Genomic DNA, 23,999 nt, shown 5'->3' on the forward strand with positions numbered 1-23,999 from the left:
ATCAATGAGGGTCACCCTCAGTGGTTTCCGGGTTCAAATAAAGATTTGAAATCTTTAGTTCTTGCCTGTACTACACATGGTTCTGACTGTGGATTTCTGCAGGCATCGATAAGCTGACAGAACAATCACAGGTATCAGAGGATGGGACCATGGTGTCAGTTTCGAAGATAGTCTCCTCACACACTCCACAATCAGAACAAAGTGCCATCGCAGGAGCCAGTGACACAGAGTCAAATTCAGGCAGAGACAATGAAGTAAGTGTGTGCATGTGTGTGTATGCGTGTGTGTGTGTGTGGCAGTGGTTTGTGTGCTACCACACATGTATGTAAGCAAATACTTTTTTTTGTCATTCCAGGATGTTTTCTACACAGAAGCTGAAATGGAGAGAAGGCATTTGTCAAGTGCATCTTCAGCATCCTACTGGGCCCCGACACCAGAGTGGGTGAGTCATTTTTGTCAATCTATCATTCAGGGTTTTGTTTTGTTTTTGATACGTTTCACAACAAACGGACAGCAACAGTGATTGGAGGGTCAAGAAAAGAGGGCTGGGTTTTAGATACAGTAGGTCCATTGACAAGATGTGCCTTTGTTTTGTTCTAGGTCCTCTCCTGGAAGTGTAAACTACCCCTGCAGACTATTATGCGCCTGCTGCAGGTGTTAGTCCCCCAGGTGGAGAAGATCTGTATCGACAAGTAAGTGATAACAACCTCTCATCTGCTTTGTCTGCAGTGGTTAAGGATGCATTAGGTCAGGAGATGCCTTTGAAACGGCAGTTGCCGCTGACCTTTTCAAAGCGCTGCAAAGCAAAGCTTTATGTGATATAAGCAGAAGTGATTCAGAGAAATTCATTGTCTCTGTGTTTTGGGAGTTTAACTAACCACAATCTAAACAGGATTCTGTGCTGTACCTCGTGGTACACAAAGAACAGAATGCTTGTCATCTGCAGGCGGACGCCAGTTGCCATCTTTAGAGGATCACTTACAGCTATTTGCATTAAGACATTTCTAATCAAGGAATTGTTATCGCTGACACCTCACAGCAAAACAAAGGAGATGATTGTGGACTTTAGGAGGTCGGGGGTCAGGGACTACAGCCCCCTCAGCATCGACGGGGCACCGGTTGAGAGAGTGAACAGTTTTAAGTACCTCGGAGCCCACATATCCGAGGACTTGACATGGACCACACACATTGACAGTGTTGTGAAGAAGGCACGACACCGCCTCTACTTCCTCAGGCGCCTAAGGAAGTTCCAAGTCAGTCAGAAGATCCTTAAGAACTTCTACTCATGTACAATAGAGAGCATCCTGACTGGCAACATCACCTCCTGGTTTGGGAATAGCACTGCACAAGACCGAAGCAGACTGCAGAGAGTGACACGTTCAGCCGAACGCACAATTGGAGGGGGGCTTCCCACCCTCCAGAACATTTACAACAAGCGGTGCAGGGGTAAGGCTAAGAGAATCATCAAGGACTTTAGCCACCCAAACAACTGCCTCTTTGAACTGCTGCGGTCAGGCAAGCGATACCGGAGTCTCATGGCGAGCACAGAAAGACTCAGAAGAAGCTTCTATCCCCAGGCCATCAGGCTGCTCAACGAACAATAAACACTATACAACAACCATCAAATGCACACAGCACATACATCCACACGCACACACTCACTTTAAACAAACAACACACTGCAGCACCCACTCTCCACACTTTAGATCACCTAAACACACTTTATATTGATTGGTTTTTTATTTTAAGGATTTGCACTACAACTCGTACACCTTACTGTAAATTATACCTAAATTGTACCTCATGCACCAATGTGAAAATTGTAGCCGATACCGATAACGGATATTAATATTGCTCTTCTGGCCGATACCGATATTTACCGATGTCGATATCTCTGTATAGAAAACACTTTTTTATGATAATCAAATAGAGCTATTTTCCAAAACGCATATTTTTTTTTACTTTTGTAACTTATTTTCAGAAATGACTGATATTTTGAAACTATTTAAGGCCAAAACATGTAAAAAGAAAAAGAAAAAATTACATTTTTCTTTTTTTTTAATATCGGCCCTATCTTGATATCGGACCGATACCGATGTGTAAAAAAACTGCCATATCGGCCGATATTATATCGGCGGCCGATATATTGTGCATCACTAACCTCATCCCATTTCTGCTTTGCACTATATAGTATTGTATATTAGTACATTGCATAGTATATTGTATGGTAACTCAGTTACTTCTATTCTGCATCGAACATTGTACATATGTCTATACTGAACACTGTGACTTCTATTTTTACTTCTATTTTACATGCTATACTATTTTATTTCATACTTATCTTGTCTAGCACAGTCTCTGGAGCGTAACAGTAAGAAGCATTTTGTATAAAAGTATTCTGTACTTCTGTATGACAACTATTAAAGAAACTTGAAACTTGAAGTCCTGGGGTCAAACCCGACTGGGGAGGGGGGCATTTTCAAATTAAGAAAAACCCACACAGGGGGTCGGACATTTACATTTTCTTTCCTACATGTATACCATTTCTCTCTAGGGGCTTGACGGATGAGTCAGAGATCCTAAAATTCCTCCAGCACGGCACGCTGGTGGGCCTCCTGCCGGTGCCCCATCCCATCCTCATCAGGAAGTACCAGGCCAACGCCGGCACGGCCATGTGGTTCCGCACCTATATGTGGGGTGTAGTTTACCTGCGGTGAGTCAAGCCCTCTAGCTGTTATATTAAACAAATGGTAAACAAATGTCCATTTGAATGAACATTAACCCTTTCACTGCCTCACTGCCACACGACAGAAGGTTAACCCTTTACTATCACACAACCGACGGTCACCGGGTTAACCTTCTGTCATGTGGCAGTGAAAGGGTTAACCGGCTGTCGTGTGGCAGTGAAAGGGTTAACCTTCTGTGTATTGTCACAGTGAAAGGGTTAACCGTTTTGGTAGTGCAGCAGTGAAAGGGTTAAGTTGACACGTTAACATTATTTTTTATTTGTAAATCTTTACAGCAACGTGGACCCTCCTATCTGGTATGACACTGACGTCCGCCTCTTTGAGATCCAGCGGATGTAGATGGGAGGTTTGTTGACTGAAAACAGGACTGGTTAGCCCTGGACATCCCATTCCCTTCGGTTTCCAGACTTTTTCCCCTAGACCTCACTGTGTTCAACTTGCCTCTTAATAGTCATACTACGCTAGACCCCTTGCACCGCAAAACTGGGAAGTAGTGTCGTGAGGATGATTGGGGTAGGGATGCCTCTCAGATGGAGGCCTAGTCCACACGTACACAGGTATTTTTGAAACCGGGGGGGGGGGTTTCCTCAGTTAATTTCTTTTGTAATCCCGTCCACACAGACAGTGTTTTAGAAAATCTCTGTCCTCACAACAACACGCTCGCATTACCTGGTCGGGAGGCTGCAGGGAGCTCGCCACGGTCCTGATTGCAGAGAAAATACAAACATCAGTATAGTGGGGACAGGGCCATTAGTCATGTTAGCATTTTCCCTAAGCTCCGGTTTCGCTAGTCCATGGGAATACTCAAAAAGGTCCTGTTTCAGTGGCCTAAAACACAGTTTGCACATAGACGAAAGGCCAAACCACGTAGAAAAAGGTAACATTTTGTTTAAAAAAAATACCAGTTTACGTGTGGACAAGGATGATTGAATCATTAATATTGTTTGTAAACAATGGTGTTTGTTCATCTTCTGCAAGACCACAGAATGTCTGTCAAAGCACTGAGACAACTGGAGCGTTTGTTCAATGTTTTGCCTATTTTCCAGTGTAGCATTCACTGGAAAGGTTTCATTTTAAGACGTCCTCAGACATTGTACTAATGACAGAGTATAGAGATATGGTGCTTTCTAATAGAAGCTTATGACATATCTTTGACTGAACTTAGACATGTTTTTCATAAGTATTTGCCATGCTTTTAAAGTTAACTTGCCCTCCTCCCATCTCCTGTTATGTATAGTTGCAATTTCTGTATGTGACAATGTAACTCTGCAGGACTTTGAATTTAGACATACAGTATTTAAGAACACTATCCAGACTGTATGCTTTTATGTATATTAGATTGTCTTAAATTTGGCTCCCGCTTTGTATGCTGTATATACTGTGCTTAATGTTTTCTCTTAAATTATCCTGAAAATATAATATATTCAAAAGCAGTGGTTGTTTTGTGATATATACCTTAGTGTGTAAAGCATAGCCAAGCCAGGATTGTTAATGAAAATTTTGCTTTTGAAAACTGTTCCTTAGAGCAGTTGATTGCAGTATACCACTTAGTAACACTAGCAGTATAAGTTCAAGTTTCAATTTTGTTTATTGGTCACAAAAAAATACAGAATTTGTATTTAGCATGGGTAATGGAGTTTCAGTGTATTCACTTTTACACAGTGAACAGTGAATGGTGCTATGCCTATGCTCCTGAGAAACATTAGAAAGTTTAGCCCCAAACCACTCACTACAGTCAGGGATTCAACTTTTTAATAATTTCCAACATTACTATTAAAATAAAATACACCAATTTGTCCATTGTAATGTTGGAAATTATTAAAAAGTTTAATCCCTGGCTGTAGTGAGTGGTTTGGGGCTAAACTTTTTTTATTAGTAATCAGTTCATTCATACCTCGACAGTGATTGGCCGACATTGGCTCCATCCATTGTGATATCGGACATCTAATCTTTCAGTTGTCTAGCTTTTGGAGAAATGGTGCAGATACCGAGTGAACTGCCCTGGAGCACAGAACTCTTGAATTCTTAAAATGGGTGGCATTCCCCTTTTAAGGTTACACTTTGTTAATGAAAGTTCTTTGCACACAGTACATAGGCAGCCTAACTGCTAAATAAAACTCAAAACAATACAAAACAAGGACAATACCAAACAAAGTAGTGCCTTGCTGTGGTTTTGCCAATAATCAGGGTTACCACTTGGTGAGGTTTATTTTCATGCTGGCAATTAAATGCTTTTGTAAGAAATGAGTCACATTTTCCATTGGTAGATCTTGTATTTTTGAGGGACACCTTTAAAGACATTGCCCCCATTATGTGCACAAGTATTTCATTTTGAGTGCTCAAGTGAGGAAAATGCAATCCTATGACATTGCATCGACAGTTCCAACAAAATCTTAGTGCAATTCATTGAGGTCATGGGATTACTTTTGCCTTTACTTGGGGGCTTATTATGGGCAATATGAGGAAAAGGGTCTACTTTTGTATAACAACCTTAAAAGTCAACAACCAAAAGTAGAATACTCTTAACAGATTCCTACCAGCTCAGTGGCATACATCACCCACTGGTTATGATTTGTGTCCATTCAGTACTTGTTGCTTCAAGCATTTAGACTGTAAGCAACACGGTCTGTGACAAGACAACATTATACATTGATGTTAGAGCAAGTTCTAAACACATTATGACCAATTTATGGAACAGGATGCAGTACTTTTGAGGAGACAGGATTGTTTGGGAAATAAATAAATTCAAGAAGATTAAATGAGTTACTGATGTTTATTTCACAAACGTAACAACTAGAATATTCAAAATTTACAACAGATTTGGTTCTAGTTTACAAAAGACTTAAGGAACATGCCAACTTTTTGGGAAATTCACTTATTTGCCATCTACCCTGGAGTTAGACAGCAGATACATACCCTTTTCTTTTCTGTGCATGCATTAGGCTTAGGGAACAGCCGCACCGTTAGCCTAGCTTAGCGTCATTCACTGGAAGTAGGTGTGCCAGTGTAGCCTAGTTCCCAACAGACACGAAATACACTCCAAAAACAACACCAAAACATTCCTTTACCACGTGGAGAAAAAATTTAATAAAAAATTTGAAATTTGTTTTTTTTAAGCAGATATATACTCTGAAATCTTTTTTGCCGAACCACTGCTGCCTGGGCGCAGTGATTTCATCACCTCAAAAGCCCTGCTGCTTTTTGAAAAACATGTTTACAGGAAAGTTGTTGGGAACTAGGCTACACTGGCACACCTACTTCCAGTGAATGACGCTAAGCTAGGCTAACGGTGCGGCTGTTCTCTAAGCCTAATGCATGCACAGAGAAGAAAATGGTATGTATTGTCTAACTCCAGGGTAGATGGCAAATAAGCTAATTTACCAAAAAGTTGGCACGTTCTTTTAAATAAACATAAAAAATTTAAATAAAAGTAATAAAATGTTTTAAAAAGCACTACAAGTTTTACTTCCCTTGCTATGGGGGCCATCTAAGTGTTCATGTATACCTCAAAGAGACTGGCAACTGAGTGCATACGATAGAAGATTCCAAAAGGCAGTCCAATATTCACAACAGCAGCCCACATGGTGAATTTGTAGAACTTTGTCTCAATGTAGTGGTCAAACTGTGGACGAGCACCGAATGCAGGCATAATCCAGAGCTGTCAATACAAAAAGATGTGATCAGGACAATTAACGACAGATAAGACTGCCTAAAAAGTGAAATGACAATCTTGAAAGAGAAATCGGTAATGTAGTGAAATATCAGATATGAGACTTACAATAATGTTGGCTAGCAATAAAAACACACAGACTTCTTTCACCACCCTCCTCTTCCAATTGATTCCTTGCTGTATTAACAGGAAGTTCCTGGGTATATCATCGATGCTCGTCATCTCCGTGCGACTTTGGAATGCATGAGCATTTGTGTGCAGTGCTGCTGCCTGCATCACATGGAAGGGCTCCCGATGTAGACCTTCAATGATGAAGAAGTTCTGCAGGCAAAGCTGGACCACAGTGAGAACTGCCCAGGCCAGGTTGGAGGCATTCAGGTAGCCCTTTGCTCCGGTTGCCACCACAGCCACAATGGTAAAGTAGCTTATGATAAACTGGCCCAAGGAAGCTCCCACCAGCAGCCCTACATCCAGGCTGCGTGTGGGGTTCTTCTCCGACACATGGTCCCGATGGTCCAGCTTGAAGACTACACAGCCAACCAGAGTCGAGACCGACATCAAGCTCACAATCACTACATTCATGATGAAGTGTATCAGCAGTGCATGGTCTCTCTCTTCCTGTGTCTCCGTTACTATTACCTCATACACGATGAAGGTTGCCAGACCAGTCACCACTAAGAGAGTTCCAGCTACAGGGCCCAGACACACATCCTTGAGACGGAATTTGACATCGTGGTGGCCATGGTCATCTACTAGGCGACCCACATTTTTCCACATGACGTAAGCCATGGCAGAGGCGAAGAGACTGTACTCGATGTTGAAGGGGTACAGGTAGTAGTAGGCATTCTTGAATGTGCTACACATTGAGTGACTACACTTGCACTTGCCGGCTCCATAACTGGCTGATATGGGAAGAAATAAGCTTTAGTTAGGAAGTAATTTTTATTATTAGAGCAGTTGCCACCACCAGAATGAGACTTTACTGGTGAGGTGACTGAATGACAAGTGAACTGGGCTACCTTTGTACATGACACTGGCATTCCCAGGGACATTAGTTTGATGAACAGACTCTTCAGCGACCAGGGCCATCCACACCACCAGATTGGTGGCAAGGAGAACAGTCAGCCCACACCTTAGATGGAAACAATATCAGTTTGCTGCAAGGTCAAATTAAATACACAAATCTCAATTTTTGTTTGACTTTACCGAGTAAAATCCTTGTGTAGCTGCACACAGTCCTTTGCATGAACCCATAGGAAATATGTCTGGAATAGAAAAGTTGTACAAGTTTATAGAGGCATTCTCATCAGATTCAAACTTCAAGCATTGTTTTCTTATAGGGCACCAACCTGGACAAATAAGAACACAGCTTGCACAACGGGGAAGGCGACCTTGACAGCAGAGCCACAGTGGAGGTAGCCTATGTAGTTGGCAATCTTGAACATATCCATGACCAGGCTGAGGATGCCGAACAGTACAAGTCCACCTGGAAATAACCATTCAAGTTCACAAGTTGCAGTCAGTCATTACCTCCCCAAACTAACGCCCATCTCAGAAGAAAACAAGAGCCAGCCTCACCGCGGAGCCACACGGGACCAGCATGGCCGTCTTTGAACACCACCGCTTGTTCCTTCTTGGCGTTGCAGACGGTGTAAATCATCATCCAAAGCATGGTAACCAGGAGGAGGATGATGAGAAATATCTGCCGGTGGACAGCGGTGATGGCTACGCTGTTAAAGGCACTGCCACTAACCAGAGCGCAGCCCAGGATCAGGATGTTGACACAGATGATGCCTGACAGCAGCAGCCCACCACCGTTGTGCTCCCTCTCCCTCACCGTCTCCACACTGAAGTCGATGGGGGGGCTCGACACGTGATGAATACTTTCCATTTGAGCTGCGGTTTCGATGTTGGATGGGTGGGCCTCCACAACCTCCTTCGCCACAACCTCCTTCGCGTCATTAGGAGTCTTCCTGAAAAGTCAACGTTCATAAAGCATGAATACAAACAAACGCATACAGAGGCATACAGGCTTATAGATTATTATTAAAAAAGGGACACTTCACCAAAAATACAGATTTATTTTGCACATGATCTCACACACGCATCCAAAAACTCCAAAAAGTTTTGCACACATTAATTTAGTTTGACAGTTGTGTAAAGTTTGAATATGACCACCAGTGATGTCATTAGACATTGGACCTCATTCACCAACATTGTCTTTAAGTTTTCTCTTACGATAACCTGTACGAAAATTTTAAGTGGAGCCATGACTAAATGATCTTTTGTCTCAAGTCCAAGTGAAATTATGAGGTAGCAGTCCCTATAAGACAAGGTGTTGCGTTAATCACAGCTCAATTAAATGGTGAGGTAGCAGTCCCTACAAGACAAGGTGTTGCGTTAATTACAGCTCAATGAAATGGTGAGGTAGCAGTCACTATAAGTATAAGACAAGATATTGACATTATTTCCCCATCTATATGGTGCTGTAATTGCCACAACACAATGATTTAATGTTCCTGAGGACATCACTGGTGGCCATATTCAAACAAGTTTACTCAATAAATCAAATTAAATGAATGTGCAAAATAAGCATCGTTTTGTGGCGAAGCGCCCCTTCCAAGTGTAAAATCACTGATAAACTCTAAACAAACAGCTGTGGGACACCGTCCGGAGTGTGGGGGGGGGGGGGGGGGGATAGGAATTGTTCAAATGTCATTTGTTTTAGAAAAAGCCTAGTTCAGAAATGGCTGAAGAGACTTGAGCCAATATAAAGTCTGTACACTTACCTGGAGAGGAGTTTGTTGCAGGTGCTGAATATCTGTCGCGTTACAGTTTTCATGTCCATTCAGAAACACTGCGAAATGCTATAGTAACAACGGTAGCCAATAGAGTCGACTCACCCAATGTGTCGAGACATAAACTAGGATTAAGAGATCAATTGTATTTACGGCGAGCAAAGGAAACTAGGAAAAGCCTACAATGCAAGCGGAACGTCGCGCACAGCAGACGGTTAAGTAGATGGCGGGAAACAGGTGAAATCACGCACTAATTAGGCTGCAGCAGGACGTAGGAGCCGAGGTTTGTTTGGGTTTGATTGATTGATTGATTGAAAACTTTATTAACAGATTGCAGAATGGCTGAATGGGTACAGTACGAGTACAGTACAGCTCAATACATACAATTGTTAAGGGGATGCAGACCAGAGAAAGACTTTCGTCTTGTTGTTTACATCAGGGTCCCCCATTTTCAATCCATCATAACATATATGACATACATGAGATAGTACTGCTACATCTATACATTTATGACATACCAGATTTGCAAATACAGTACTGTTTGTGATACGAAAAGAGTCCAGAAAAGAGAGTATATACATTTGACGTAGAAACTGTACATTGGAGGAGGTTGGGATAGGTGGGGGGGGGGGGTACTGTACATTGGAGGTGGTTGGGTGGGTGTGGGGGGGGGGGGGGGGTTGGGTAGGAGGGGTGGGTGGAGGACACTGTACAACTGTACAAGCAAAACTGTACATTGGAATATTGACAAGACCATACTTGGTCATTTACTGTACATTGGAGGGGGTTGGGTTGGGACATTTACAGGGGCCAGTTTCGAATTGCAGTCTCCCGTAGGTGTTTTTTTTAGAGTTTTTGAAAGTGGGTAGTGATTCACATGCATTCCTTTACAGCTGTGGGTAGGGCGTTCCACATTGATGTGGCATAATTGCGAAACGTGTTTAGTCCCACTCCCTTGTTTGAGCCGAATCTGGGTTTAACATGATTTGTGGAGCTCCCTCTGGTGTTGTGATCGTGGTATTCACTGACATTTGGGAAGTATTTTGACATGTACATGGGTACCTTGGTCGTGTAGTGTATCTTGTAGACCAGGCCCATTGCAAGTTGCTGTACTCTGTCGTCTACTCTAAGCCATCCTAGGTTGTCAAAGTGGGCAGGGGTGAGGTGGGTTCTAGGAGTAAGGTCAAGCAGTAGTCTGACCAGTTTGTTTTGAGATGTTTGTAATTTTGTTTTTAGCGCCTTTGAGGTGCTTTGGTACCATGAGGTGCAAGCATAGTCGTAGTACCCTTGAATGAGTGCTCCTGCCAGAGTCTTCAGGGTATTCTTGTTTACCAGTGAGGAGATCCGGTACAAGAATCGAGTTTGTTGGTTGACTTTTTTTATTACATTGGATGCCATTTTGTCACCGGAAAGATTTGCCTCTACGATGGAACCCAGGTAGGTAATTTCTTCTTTCCTTGTGACAATATTGTCACCCACTGTAACTGAGAAGCCGTCGGTCTTGCTGAGTTTGTTATTTGAACCGAAGAGAATGGACTCTGTTTTGCCCATGTGTAATGATAGTTTGTTATCAGCGAGCCATATGCAGATTTTGCCTAGTTCTGAGCTGAGGGTTTTTTCAACCTTGGATACTTGGGTACTTGGAAAGAGATAGCTTTCTTGTTTTAACAATGGTTGTCATTGTGCTGTGGAGATTCAGAATAGAAATGGTGACTGAAGCAGCGCAAGGATTGTTGGGTATTGTTGTCTGTGGTGTAAATATTGTGTATATTGAAAGAAGGGTCTGAATTCTGGATCATAGGGTAATTCAAGATAGTCAATTTGGTGGGGGTTTGATAGGGAAGTTAAGTAAATTATTAGGTTTTGTTTTAGTTGTTTATTTCTTTATTATTTATGACATGTAATATATATATAATAATATAATATAGAATTTAGATAATAAATTGCATGTGAAATAAAACACAACAGTAGGTGGCGGTATTGCTCCATCTGTATATTAAATAAATAAGAATAAGAAATAGCCTATTCTTGCCGCACTGTCAGCACTGCTTATGATTTAGGCAAGTTTAGCTGCGTTGGACTCAAACAAAATCCTTATCTAAACACACTTTCTTAAATTACTCGTGGACTACATTGCATTTCAGAAGATAATAACCATAACCGTAAATGTCCAAACCCCCCCCACCCCCTCCTAATGTACAGTCTCCTCCCCACTGTATGTATATATTCTCTCCCCACCGTATGTATATTTCTCTCCCACCCCCTCCTAATGTACAGTCCTTACCCCATCATATGTGTCAGGATCTATGGGTAACAGTAGGCCTACTGTATATTTGAATATCGTATATGTCACAAATGTAACAGTACTAAATACCTGTATGTCATGTATGTCCCTATGCCATAAATGTCATGTATGTTGTCTATGTCATAAATGTCACTATGAATTGAAAATGGGGGACCCTGATGTAAACAAGACAAACGTCTTTCTCTGGTCTGCATCCCCTTAACAATTGTGTGTATTGAGCTGTACTGTATTGTACGCATTCTGCAATCTGTTAAATAAAGTTTTCATTCATGCATTCATTCATAATTGTGCCAAACAGATTGAATTCTTCCCTAATACACACACACTGTAAAATTTTAATTTGCCCTTTGAAAGCATTTTGGTGCATGTTTTTTTGTTATTGCAGAAATAGGAATACCGGTAGTTAATATTTGACTGGTGACCTGGTGGTTGTAAAGTTAAATGTTTTCCAGAGCTCAACTTTAATGAACTGGAAACCCGTGCACTCATGTGACAGCCACACAGTTGGACACAAAGGTCACTTTAATGTTACTTCACTCTTGTCACAAACACTCAGGATGCTGAAAACTCCAGACATGCTCCTTGTCTTCTGTCTTGTTGGGGCAGCAGATGCCCTGTACAAGCAGTGGATCCCTGACACCAACTATGAAAATAAGACCAACTGGGACAACGGTTTTGTTCCATGTGGAAAGGACAGGATTCAGTTCCCCGCCCAGAGGAGAGTGTCTGTGTTCGTGGAGACCACCCACTCCCTCCAGGAGATGAGGCTGCCGGTCAATGGCGAGTTCATCCTGAACTCGGGGGCTGGCTTCTATGTCGGGGGAGGCCAGGAACCTGGCTGCGGGGTAGGTGCTAACACCCAGTTCAAGGATTCAGAATCTCTTCAGTGGTTTAACCCAGTTCTGTGGCAGGCAGCTGTGTCCCTGCATGACATGGATAATGGACAGTCTCTGTTCTCAGTCCATGAGGAGAGCGTCCCCTGCCAGTATGACGACGTTGGGTTCAGAGCAGGTTCCTCGTTCAGAGTGGATACCAGTGGAAATCAGCCTAGCATCTCTGTCCAGAGTATTTCTGTACTGGGGAAGACATTTACCAGCAGAGACCAGTTCTCCAGCTACCGTGGTTCGCACTCGGGTCGACTGCAGTTCCATGGATCATCAACCGTCAATGTTGGAAGTTCAGGGTGCAACGATCCATCTGGCTGTGACTGTGGGAACTCTGTGAACCGTGACAGGATCTGTGGCAGCGTAACATGTCCCTCTCTGACATGTAAGAAGCCTCTCCTTCCTGTCGGACACTGCTGCGATGTGTGCGGTGCTATTGTCACCGTCCATTACACTCAGGGTTTCAACCTAGAGGTCTACCGGCAACACCTCCTGCTCCTCATCCAGCCGTTACACAAGTCCATCCAGTTGGGAATGTCGAAGGTCTTCAAATCACAGCGGTTCATGGGAATAGTCCCTCTTGGTGTCTCAGTCGAGATCCAGGTAGTGCTATTGGACAGGGAGACGGGCCCACAGTCAGGTATGGTGGCAGAGAGTGTGGCCCGTCAAATAGTGAAGGATGCCCAATCTCAAGGCCCACACCAGGGTATTATTGGGGCAGAGTTCCAGGCCTCCTCCGGGAGCAGCAGCAACGATAATACAGGGAGCAGTGCTGGGGTGGTGGCCGGAGCCGTGTTTGGGGCTCTAATCCTTGTGGTACTTATTGGCGTCCTCGTCGTCCTGCTACGTAAAGGTGTTGTCCAAATGCCCAAAATCTCCATGCCTTCCATGCCCTCAATGCCGTCGCGGAGCAGCTTGAAGAAAAACTGTGATATCGGCGAGCTCGGTGGGCCCATGGACCACGGCTTTGATAATCCCATGTTTGACAAACCCACCCTGATGCCTGATTTGCCCAGTCTGTATGGGACTGGAACAAATGATTCAATCTCTATGACTCAGTCAGGTGTGCACTATGTTAACCCAGTTTATGATGAGAATGAAACTGATTTTAATGTCTAAGATTTACTGTAATGATGTATTTGGAAATGCCACTGATTTCCACAGTGTTTTTATTTGATATCATGGAAAAGGTTGATGGCTTTAGAGTCACCTCATTACTAATAAATACTTTTAGAAATTTAGAATAACTCTAATAAATGTAGCAATTTCAACATTATATAAAATAGTTGACTGATTTTTTACATGTTTTATGACTGAATGTAAGCCTACCTGAAACAATTTGGCCAAGTATTAAATATGTTTTTGCATAATTTGTACAAGATTACAGATTATTAAAACCACAATACATTTTGAATATCCCATGATCACCCTTATTCTTTATGTACATGTTACACACTCGCCACTAGATGGTGGCAAATGTAATCATAGCATTTCATGGACAGTGAAATTATATTTCTTAAGTTTTGTATAGAAAAACCCACCAAATCGTACCTTGTTAATTATACAGTATTTTTATATAGAAAACTCAACAAACTTTCATAATCTACTATTCTTCCTTAAACAGGCCCACACTACTGGTATTCTGTGGTGTTAGGGGATGGCATAATTGTGCTGGGTTGCACAGTGCTATCCTGTACAAGGGATGCATTAGCATTAACCAATGCAACCATATTGTCCTTTTTTGACAGCCAAGCAGCAGCGTACAAGGGTTCCATGAAATCAGCCCTGTACTTGTGGAGCGGCGTTATAGGGCCGGTCACGTCATAGAAGGCAATAGAGCCTTTGTGAAAGTCAATGTATAATCCAATTCTCGTGATCCCAGTGGCTTCCAGGGGAATCTCCACGTCAGCATGCCAAACGGAGAAACCTTTCCTGTTCCTTCCCAGACACCAGGAGAAGTCATTCCCAGTGATGCAGCTGCCACTACGCTCATCTTTACGGTCGATGCTCTTGTACGTGACCCCTATATGGGCCCCCTCACCACTCAGCTCTGCCTCAATGTAATGCCTTCCCAGGTAAAGGCTGTCTGAGGTCATTGCCTGGCGCCAGTACGTAAAGCGGACAGGGTTGTCTGGGTAGCTGTGCTGCCAGGGGCTGGTGTTGGTCACCTTTCTGTTAGCCTCTGTCAGTCGCAGAAAATTATGAGTGGTGTCTGGGTCAAAGGTCAGACTGTTTGTATCTGTGGTGGAAACACAATTGTAGTTACAATACATTGTTGTATGATTTAAATGCCAAAGCTCTATTTAAAGTGTGAGAAACATTTATAAAGTAATTGATTTTCACTACTACACTAAGCAGAACCCTTACATTTCAAGAAGTCCTCTCGAGTTTCAGGGTCAGAAAGAGTTTCTGGCATCTCGGTTTGGACCTTGGTTTTAATAACTGGTTGATCAGAGAGAGAGAGAGAGAGAGAGAGAGAGAGAGAGAGAGAGAGAGAGAGAGAGAGAGAGAGAGAGAGAGAGAGAGAGAGAGAGAGAGAGAGAGAGAGAGAGAGGGAGGTAATCCATTAATAAAACACTTGGATCTTCACTCATATGGGAGATAGGTGGTAGTATTCATACAGTTAGTACACCCACCACTGATCCCCTTGAGTCTTTCCCTGTAGCAGGACAGGATTTGGTCTCTCAGCTCCTGGGTGGCATCAGTCACCATTTGGCTGAAAGAGGCTAGATGGTCCGTGAGGCTGATGTATACTCCAGGCAGACAGACGTCCGCCACCCCTTTCTCCCATGCTGTGTACTCCTTTAATCAACAGCAGTGGTAGGTCACACTAATGTACAATAACTTTTAAATGGGAAATACTTATCATAACCTTCATAATGAATGAAACCCTTTCACAGCATGCTGCTGTCTTTCACTGATCCAGCACTATTTCATATTATATAAGTGTTCTAAAGGAATTTTTCACAGATACTGTATGATTATCCTGTATACACTGTCAACACTCCAAACTCCAAATAAACTTGCTGCCTCACGGAATGTCTCACGGTAGCCTACTTATCCATGAGATCATATGAGGCTAAGCCAGGTTGACATTGACAATGTCTTGTGATGTGACTATGAACTACAGGATGACTCTCTGTATTTTAATTTTTTATATATATATATTTTTTACCTGTAGGAAGTCAACGTTAGCCTTGTTCCGGTACAACTTCTCTATCTGGGCCATGGTTTTCTTCAGCTCTGCCCTCCTCTGCTCCAGATGTGCCTGTATGCCCTCTGCCTGTCTGAGAGCCTGTCTCTGCGCACTGTCCAGTACCTCCACCGCCCCCCTTCTGGCCTCCTCCACGGCCGCCTGCAGCATGCCAAACTGCTGCTCCATCACAACGCGGACCCCCGCCACGGAACGCTGATGGAAAGAGATGGAGAAAGAACATGGAAAGATTGAGAACATGAAGATGATTATACGAAGAAAAAAGCATCTTGAGAAGCTGCATTGAACCAGATTTGTTCATACCAGAGACAGCAGTTGTATTGTATATAGGATACATACATACCTCTATAGATGCATTATTGCTCTGTAGTTTATCAGTTGCCTTTTCGGCTGCCGAGACAGTCTGGGAAATCTGTCCTTGTTTCCTCTGCAGCTCTGTCTACATAGAATCATACACACATATACAATAGGTCAGATTACATGCATACAATAGGTGTGCTATACCTTTTGGACAAAGCACATTCCAAAAGGCATTCTCAATCAAATAATCTCATGACTGAAATAAACCACATACAGATACTTTTCCAATCACTTGAAATTATGTCACTAATTTCACTCAGACTTCATTTTATCTTTGTTATTTTCCCTTCTATGAAGGGTATATAGATGTTGTGCTGGTAAGATACTAATTTGTTTGACTTGTGTGTGAGTGTATTGACTTTGACACTGTAACTCTACTTTGATATATTCTACTGTATGGTCCAATGTATGTTTATATAGTATATTGGCATTGTTACTATCACTGTTATTCTTTTTTTCTTGATCCACTTTTTCTCCCATTTTTCTATATTTTTCTCCCATCCCAATTTCGTAACATCCAATCCAACCCTCCCCTGTCACGAACGCTGTTTCTTGCCTCCCACAAGCCGGCTGCAATGTGGACTAAGTCATACATAGCACAAGTCCCCTCCGGTACTTGAGGTAACAGCAGTCGCATCTTTTCACCTGCGCAGCTCGATCTCTCAGTGGCGAGGAGTAACGCGTGGGAGGCTCACGCTGCCCCCGACACTTCCTGATTCTACTGCGCAGGCGCACCAACCGACCTGTAGGAGTCGCTGTCCACAACGCCCGATCCCCACCCATCAGTTTCCCACCCCCTAATACGGCCAATGTGTATTAGTACGGACGACCAGCTAAACTGAAAGCAAATGTGGAGCGCTGGGCTCGAACAGGCAAGCCCAGCGTCTCCAGATTTCGTGGCGAGCGCCTTGCCCACTACGCCACGTAGCCGCCCCACTATCAATGTTATTCTATGAATCAATGTCCGCTTGATGTTTAACGCCTGTTATTTTATAGTTGTCCAGGGACTATGGTTGAAAACTAGCCTTCTCAGTTAAATTTGACGTTTTTTTTTATGTGCATTGTCCCTGTCAAATAAACAAATACACTAGACATCTGGTTTTCAAATAGTAGGCCTACCATGTGGACAAATGCCAGAGGATGACCAGCATACTCCATGGGAACATTTAGCTCTTTTTCTAGTATTTGCTTTGAGGAATTCAGTTGGTTGTAAAGACGACTGCCATGGTCTCGTAACTTGTAAATGTTTCACACAATTTCTTTGTCTGAGACTTAATAGGCTCTTTTCAAGGCTGCCATTTTGACATCTCATGGCAGAGTAAACATAGTTGTAATTAATAACATGAATTATGGTTCTGTTTCCATTTAGGTGTGTCACAACCATTCCAGTGAGACAGCTTGTACAATACCAGGGGCCTGTCCCTGGCACACCTAAATGGAAAGCGACCATAATTCATAATTCATCAATTACACCTGTGTTTACCTGTGTTTACACCTGTGTATGTCAAAATGGCTGCTATGAAATGGGCCTATTACTTTGTCATCTTTGACAAATCAAATCAATGTGTTCTGATTTTTGTACTGTGTATAATACTGTACTGTGTGTGTGTTGCATGAATGTCCCTGTGTACGTGCATATGCATGTGCACAAATGTCCATGTTTGTATTAGTGTTTGTATTAGGGTGTAAAGTACTTGAGTAATTGTACTTTGTTACAATACTTAAGTACTGTTTTTGGTGATTTGTACTTTAATCGAGTAAAGTACAAAAACTTGTGCAAGACTAGAAAGTGGGGATCTTTGATTAAACACCTGCTATCAAAAGAATACAGTCAGAAAAAAAGTTTTTACTTAAAGTTTTTAGTACTTAAGTACATTTTAAAGTAGAAACCTTTTTAACTTTTACTCAAGTGTGTTTTTAGCCAGATACTCTGACTTTTACTTGAGTAAGATTTTGAGACGGTACCCATACTTTCACTTAAGTATAATTTCTGGGTACTTTTTACTCCCCTGAGTGTGTGTGTGTGTGTGTGTGTGTGTGTGTGTGTGTGTGTGTGTGTGTGTGTGTGTGTGTGTGTGTGTGTGTGTGTGTGTGTGTGTGTGTGTGTGTGTGTGTGTGTGTGTGTGTGTGTGTGTGTGTGTGTGTGTGAAAGACAGACCTCAATCTGCCTGCGGGCCTCCCCTACAGAGGCTGTTGCATGCCCCCGGTGCTCCTCCTGGCTCTCACACTCCCGACACACACAGCATCTGTCCACCAGACAGAAGAGCTCCAGCGGGAGCCCGTGAGCCTCGCACGTCTGACACTCTATGTCCTGCAGGGGCTCCACCAGGCGATGGTTCTGGAACTTGGCTTTCTCCAGGTGGGGTCGGAGGTGGGCCTCACAGTATGACACCAGACAGGTGAGGCAGGACTTCGTGGCCTTGCTGGGGTTCTCGATGCAGGAGTCACACAGCACATCTTCTGGGTTCAGTGTATCAGAACACTGGGTGTTATGCTCCTCAGATGCAGCCGTGTTGACGGCATCTGCCGCTTCTTTGTTTGCCTGGGAGTTGTCTTGGTTTTCAGAGGGTGGATGGTTCTCATTGTTGTCCTCCATGTCGTTGGTACTGGGGGTCTCCATGTCTGTGAATGAGATCTATAGCGTAGTTTCTGCCATGTCACTGTGATTGCTCCTTGGGTAAACAAGCCTTCCATTCATTCAAGAGCTGAACTGGTGGTGCCATTGGTTAGCCTGCTATACAGTATGTCCTCAACTCACTGACACAGCTTTTCCCCCCTCTTATCAAAATCCAAGGATTCTCATGAACACACAAGGAAGGAATTGAGGACCGCGCCTAAAGACTCTCTTCGACTCATCCGGCAACAGCTAGCCTTCTCTTATTTCAGCCCTCCCCTGTTTCCCCCCCTCTCTCTCCCTTCTGTATTCTACATCTGAAGCTTAAGGCCTAGTTTAGCTGGATAACAGAGAGGAAGGGGAATGACCAGTGTCCCGTGACCCAACCAAGAAGGAGGAATGTGCAATTTTTCATCAACTGTAAACGAGGGATTTGTTGTCTACTGTATATTTGAGTTACAATAAGTGGGGTTAAAGGCCTAATCCTCACTCTAAATATAAAGGGTAGTTCCACAACTGAAAACCAATATAAGGGACTGGATTATGTTTGCTCCAGAGCAGAGCTCTTTAACATGCACAACTATTCGAGATTCTGGATTTAAATTCCATGGATAACAAAAAGGAGTGTTGAGGATGATGTTTTGACACTCACTTTTAAACAAACACTCACCTTATTAACACTCACTTTAGACACTTTAACACTACATTATATTTACCTATTTAAAGAGATTTGTACTATATTGATACCTCATTTGCATTTGCACCTTACCTTAGTTTTGTACCTCAATGTCTGCATTTGTACTCACTGTACTTAGATTGTACTTAGGCTGTACTTTAGATTGTATATTCCTCTTTTACTTACTTTTTTACTGTATGAAGCACACTCTCATGGGCTCATACAGAACCAAGCATTTCACCGTAAAGTACATGCATTTTATTGTGACAAATAATAAACAAACTTGAAACTTTGTGGGGTCTGTGAAAAGGCTGATGTATTAGTCGAGCAGCTAATTGTACACAAGCAGCCAAATGTATGTTATTATAAAACTAGGACATCTATTCTAGTTGACCTAATTTCAGATGAGTCATTCAGTGAGCGGTGAAACTAAAGGACCTTTATGGAGGAAGGCTCACAGAAGTGTTTCCTTTTGATAACAAAGTGTTTCCTTTAGATAACGAAGTTATCCTGGAATTCTCAAGACACATGGGATTTTCAGACAGTAGCGTTTATCGACCACTTCCTAACATGTTTCCTGACATGCTGTGCACACAGAGGCAAAACAAAAACAAAGACTACTATGTCTGTGAGCAGATCGTACAGGATTATTTTTGCAAGTTGAAAAGGCAAAAACAAGCATCTTATTATGGACATGCCTTTACTTTAGGTTTAGAGTAACAGGAAGTGTAAATAGGAAGCTATTTCTTGGTATGATAAACTGTCTATAGACAGATATAATGATGTGAGATTGTGTTTTTTTTTTTTTTACTTAAATTTCTATTTGCATTTTTATTTTTATTTTTTACAAACATACATCAGACAATACATTCAAATAACAGAAATAATAAAGAAATATCCACCCCGAGAGATAGGACTCCACCATATCCCAGGACCTCTATACACGGAGCCGGGCTCCAGTGACACGGGTCCCTTGAATTGATCGGGCCAGGCCCAGTAGAGGGGAGTGCAGGGGACTCCCCCCCCCAACCGAGCCAAGTCCGTTACCTCCCATGTCACAGATACCCCCCCCCCGCACATCGACCCCACAACACACAAGACCCCACCACCGACCCCGCAACACGCAAGGCCCCCCTCTCCCGGGTCGATCCGCCGATACTATGCCCCCCCCCCCCGAAACTCCCCCCCACTGCCGCTGTAACTTTAACTTTAACTTCTTTAATGTCCATCTTTGTGACGTGTCCCGCTGTGATGAGCTTCTCAATCTCAGCGCGGTATACACTCTCTTGGGCGGGGTTCTTGGCTAAGCGCCGCTCCGTGTTCAGCAGGTACCGTTCTATGGCGTCTGTCTTGGCGTGGAAAGTAGGCATTCCTTCTCGCCGCAGGAGTGGCGTGGCGTATCTCAACACGCCGTTGACCGGGACTCTCTTGGTCCCTGTCTCGAGGAGGTGAATGGCGTAAATGTCATCTTTAGAGCGAATGTCTTTCTTTCCATTCTTAAAGGGCATTTGTTCCAAGCTCCATAGCCGCTCTACGTGTTGCAGGAGTGCGGTTTCTCCCTCTGTAACTCGGGAGTGGAGACATCTAGTGGCTGTACTTCGGTTGAGAGATTTGGCGAGCGGGCCTTGGAGAGTCCATCCCAAACGGGTCTCGACTGCTGCAGGACAGCCTCGGGGTCCGGTATGAACCCGGTCTATCGGGACAATGAGGTCTGCATGGTCGGAGCCTATCAACAGGGTCGGCATAGCATTGTCTATGAGCGGGATCGGTAACTTGCGCAGATGTGCATATTTCTCCATCAGCTTGGCGACGGGGTATGTGTACCGCGACAGTCCTATTTCTTGGCTGGTGAAAGCGTCTGCAATCTGGTACCGTCGCTCAGGCTGGCCGCTTGCTGCGATAGAGAATGAGACATTCTCGCCCTTTATCGTCTTCAAATCTCGTCTTATTGTCCGAATTGTCATTTGGGTTTCGCTTCCCCGCAGCCCTAGCTGGGCCGCAGCGGAGGCGAGCAGCAGGGTCTTCTCTGACCCGTCATCGAGGACGGCGTAAGTGTCCAGGACTTTATTCTGGTAGCTTAGTGTCACACGCACTACTTTTAGGAGTACTCGGGCTCCACTGCTGCTGGCGTGATCGATGTACATGACGCTCGCTTTGCGGCTGGATGGTGCAGGTGAAGGGCGCCGTCTGTTACTGTCGTGAAGTATGTCCAGATGGGCTCCATCGCACTTGGTGCACCTTTTCTTTAAGCGGCATTCGGCTGCCATGTGTGAGCGCGCACAGCGAAAACAGCGCTTGTTGGACTTTATCCATTGACCTGCTTCCTCCGCGTTCAGCTTGGGGAAGGAGTCACATTGCGCTAGCCAGTGTTCTTTCTCACAGTAGGGGCACACTATCTTCCACTTCTCCGTTCTGGAGGGGGTACTGTGGCTCCTGCTGCTCGGTACTGACTCCGATTGGTGCATCACAGTCACCGATCTTCTTCCATCATTTAGTCGTCTGGTTCCTTCTCTGGAGCCAGGGGTGCTCCGTCCGAATGTATCTAGCCGTAGGCTGCTGACTTCTCTCGCCAGGAAGTCTGCTAGATCGAGGAGGTTCGGTTCGGGGCCATTCGGGTCTCTGTGGTCCCTCTGCCGCCTAAAGCGCTCCTGACGAGCGGGCGGCAGCTTCTCCAGGATCCTTTCCACATTTGAGTTGGCGTAAAGTTCATGCCTCCCCTTCTCTCTTTGCGCTCCCAACATCCCTACCAGGGACTGCACTCTGATGGACAGGTCGTCCAGTGCTCGATTGTCTATTGCTGGGGGTAAGCGGTCGATGTGTCGGATCTCCTGGATCACGTAATCCCATATGCGCCCATACCTCTGGTCCAATGCTACCAGCGCTGCTGTGTATGGGGTGGTGGAAGTCGCGTAGGCGAGCGCTATATTATGTGCGCGGGGCACCTTTAAGTGCTGCAGTAGGATGGCGTATTTGTGGCGTTCATCCAATACATCCACCAACATGGTCTCCAGACACATGCGGAGTTCTGTATACTGGGCCCGGTTCTCTTGGGTGAAGTCGGTACCATAGGCGTGCCAATGTATGACGCTGACTGTGGATACATCGGCGAGCGTTGGGGGGGAGGCCTCCTAGGCGAGTCTCCTCCCGCTCCTTGGTATGGGCTGGTACCGGCAGTGTACCATGGCCCGCTTGTCCAGGTGCTGTTCCTCGGTGCGGGTCGTGCGTCGTGCTCACCCGTGTATAGAGTCGGGGGTCTGTAGCGCAGCTCCGCGGGAGTATAGCCTGGGCTGTACCGGACCTCCTGGTCCGGTAGAGTACTGTGCTGTCTTCGGGCGCGGTTCTCCTTCTCTTCCTCTTCGTCTTCAGTTAGGTCATCCAGTGCTTGTAGTCTCTGGTTTAGCCTCTCCACAGGATATGCTGCTCCTTCCCGGTTGCTAGGTCTCGCTTGGACCGGTGGGGGGAGGTGGTCTGTGGGGGGTATAGACCTCGTCTGTTGGTCAAGTTCAGGGTTGTTTACTCGGCTAGGGGATGCCGCCCTGGAGGTGTGTCTAGACGAGTTCCTGGAGCCTCTGGCGGAGGGAGAGGGTGTTGTCCGTCTGATCAGCTGTTCTATTAGTTGCGCTTGCTGTCTGTCGCGCGCTGCGTCCCGTTGAGCACCGGCTCGTTCTCGGGCCACATTCTCTTCCATCTGAATGCGTCTTATTTCTAGACGTATCTGCTCGTGTTCGCTTCGTTGCTGTAGCTGCAATCGATCGCGTTCACCCTGGAGTCTATCGCGTTCAGTAGAGGCTTTCAGGCTGACGAGGAATGCCTGCTGTAGGGTCCTCTCTGCCTCGCTGGGAGAAGGCGGTTGTATAGGGGAGCCTTCCCTCGGGGTACTCCTTGCGGAGCCTTGGAGCTCTATCTCCACGGTGCTCTCCCCGTCTTCTTCCGTGCCGAGTTCTCTCTCGGTAGCGTTGTATTCCTCCCGGGACTCATCGGGGACTACTTCTTCAGTACTGGCGGGGTGTGAAGTCATGTCTGGTTCCCACTGGTCCCCACCGTGAACTTGGTCAGTTACATTAGAGCCCGTAGGGGCCTCTATGGTCGGGGTAGTCTGGGCGTTGGGGTTAGACATACTTTAACTTTCTAGTTTTACCGCGTTTACTGTTAGTAGAAGACTAGGTTGTTGACTGACAGCGTAAGCCTCTAAGTACTGAGGGAGCCGTCGTTCGCGCTGCGGGCGTTGGTTAGGAGGATCGTTTCGTGGAGTGTTCATCATAGGCCATTTCAATATTAATAACACTATATTAATATTACACTAATTACCCATCCGGCTCGAAGGACCAATTGTAACTGAGGGGTACAATTCCCTGACTGTATTACTAGATATGATACTTACTACCACTACCTTTGTACTTAATATTCGGCCACCCAGTACACGGCATAAATATATTATCATGAACACTCTCACGTAGATGAAACGGATCCAACACAAATGTACGAATTAGAAACAAGTCTTTATTTTCCTACACAGCGATGGTGTGTAGAATAAGCACTTAATCACTTAATTACATTTATGAATTGAAATAGTATGCACTTTTATGGCAAGGAGTATTCGTCGGTATATCAATAGATAATGTCCAATCTCTGAAGGCGCAGGTGGTAAATATACGACCTGGAATAGTTAAGGAATAACAGCAATGATACTTTAATGATTATAGGCTGGATACACTAGAGGGGGTTAATCCG

General features: G+C 44.4%; 4 protein-coding genes across 4 annotated transcripts in view; 2 read left to right on the plus strand and 2 right to left on the minus strand.

Moving 5' to 3' along the window:
* hid1a (HID1 domain containing a) overlaps window positions 1-4,481 on the plus strand; it is a 34,175-nt gene extending 29,694 nt beyond the window's left edge. The window contains exons 15-19 of the mRNA XM_084328161.1: window positions 103-254; window positions 356-442; window positions 601-692; window positions 2,555-2,713; window positions 3,023-4,481. Coding sequence (XP_084184287.1) covers window positions 103-254; window positions 356-442; window positions 601-692; window positions 2,555-2,713; window positions 3,023-3,086 — 554 coding nt within the window. The 3' untranslated portion in view covers window positions 3,087-4,481. The remainder of the gene's footprint in view (window positions 1-102; window positions 255-355; window positions 443-600; window positions 693-2,554; window positions 2,714-3,022) is intronic.
* Window positions 4,482-6,234: 1,753 nt separating this feature from the next.
* Window positions 6,235-9,259, minus strand: LOC311240549 (proton channel OTOP2-like; the record flags this gene model as incomplete). Its single annotated transcript, XM_084329127.1, has 7 exons — window positions 6,235-6,405; window positions 6,526-7,319; window positions 7,437-7,549; window positions 7,624-7,682; window positions 7,767-7,903; window positions 7,996-8,390; window positions 9,207-9,259. 7 exons carry the CDS (start codon window positions 9,257-9,259, stop codon window positions 6,235-6,237), a joined length of 1,722 nt encoding a protein of 573 aa, XP_084185253.1.
* Window positions 9,260-12,065: 2,806 nt separating this feature from the next.
* Window positions 12,066-13,523, plus strand: amn (amnion associated transmembrane protein; the record flags this gene model as incomplete). The annotated part of the gene is made up of 1 exon (XM_084328530.1): window positions 12,066-13,523. Exon 1 carries the CDS (start codon window positions 12,078-12,080, stop codon window positions 13,521-13,523), a length of 1,446 nt encoding a protein of 481 aa, XP_084184656.1. The 5' UTR covers window positions 12,066-12,077.
* Window positions 13,524-13,738: 215 nt separating this feature from the next.
* Window positions 13,739-18,739, minus strand: LOC311240929 (tripartite motif-containing protein 16-like protein). Its single transcript, XM_084329550.1, has 6 exons — window positions 18,137-18,739; window positions 15,962-16,057; window positions 15,580-15,813; window positions 15,041-15,206; window positions 14,772-14,846; window positions 13,739-14,643 (listed from the first exon to the last, which is right to left on the minus strand). Exons 1-6 carry the CDS (start codon window positions 18,596-18,598, stop codon window positions 14,036-14,038), a joined length of 1,641 nt encoding a protein of 546 aa, XP_084185676.1. The 5' UTR covers window positions 18,599-18,739; the 3' UTR covers window positions 13,739-14,035.
* Window positions 18,740-23,999: the final 5,260 nt, after the last annotated feature.

The sequence above is a fragment of the Notolepis coatsorum genome, assembly GCF_963971535.1.
Source record: "Notolepis coatsorum genome assembly, chromosome: 14".
NCBI lineage: Eukaryota > Metazoa > Chordata > Actinopteri > Aulopiformes > Paralepididae > Notolepis > Notolepis coatsorum.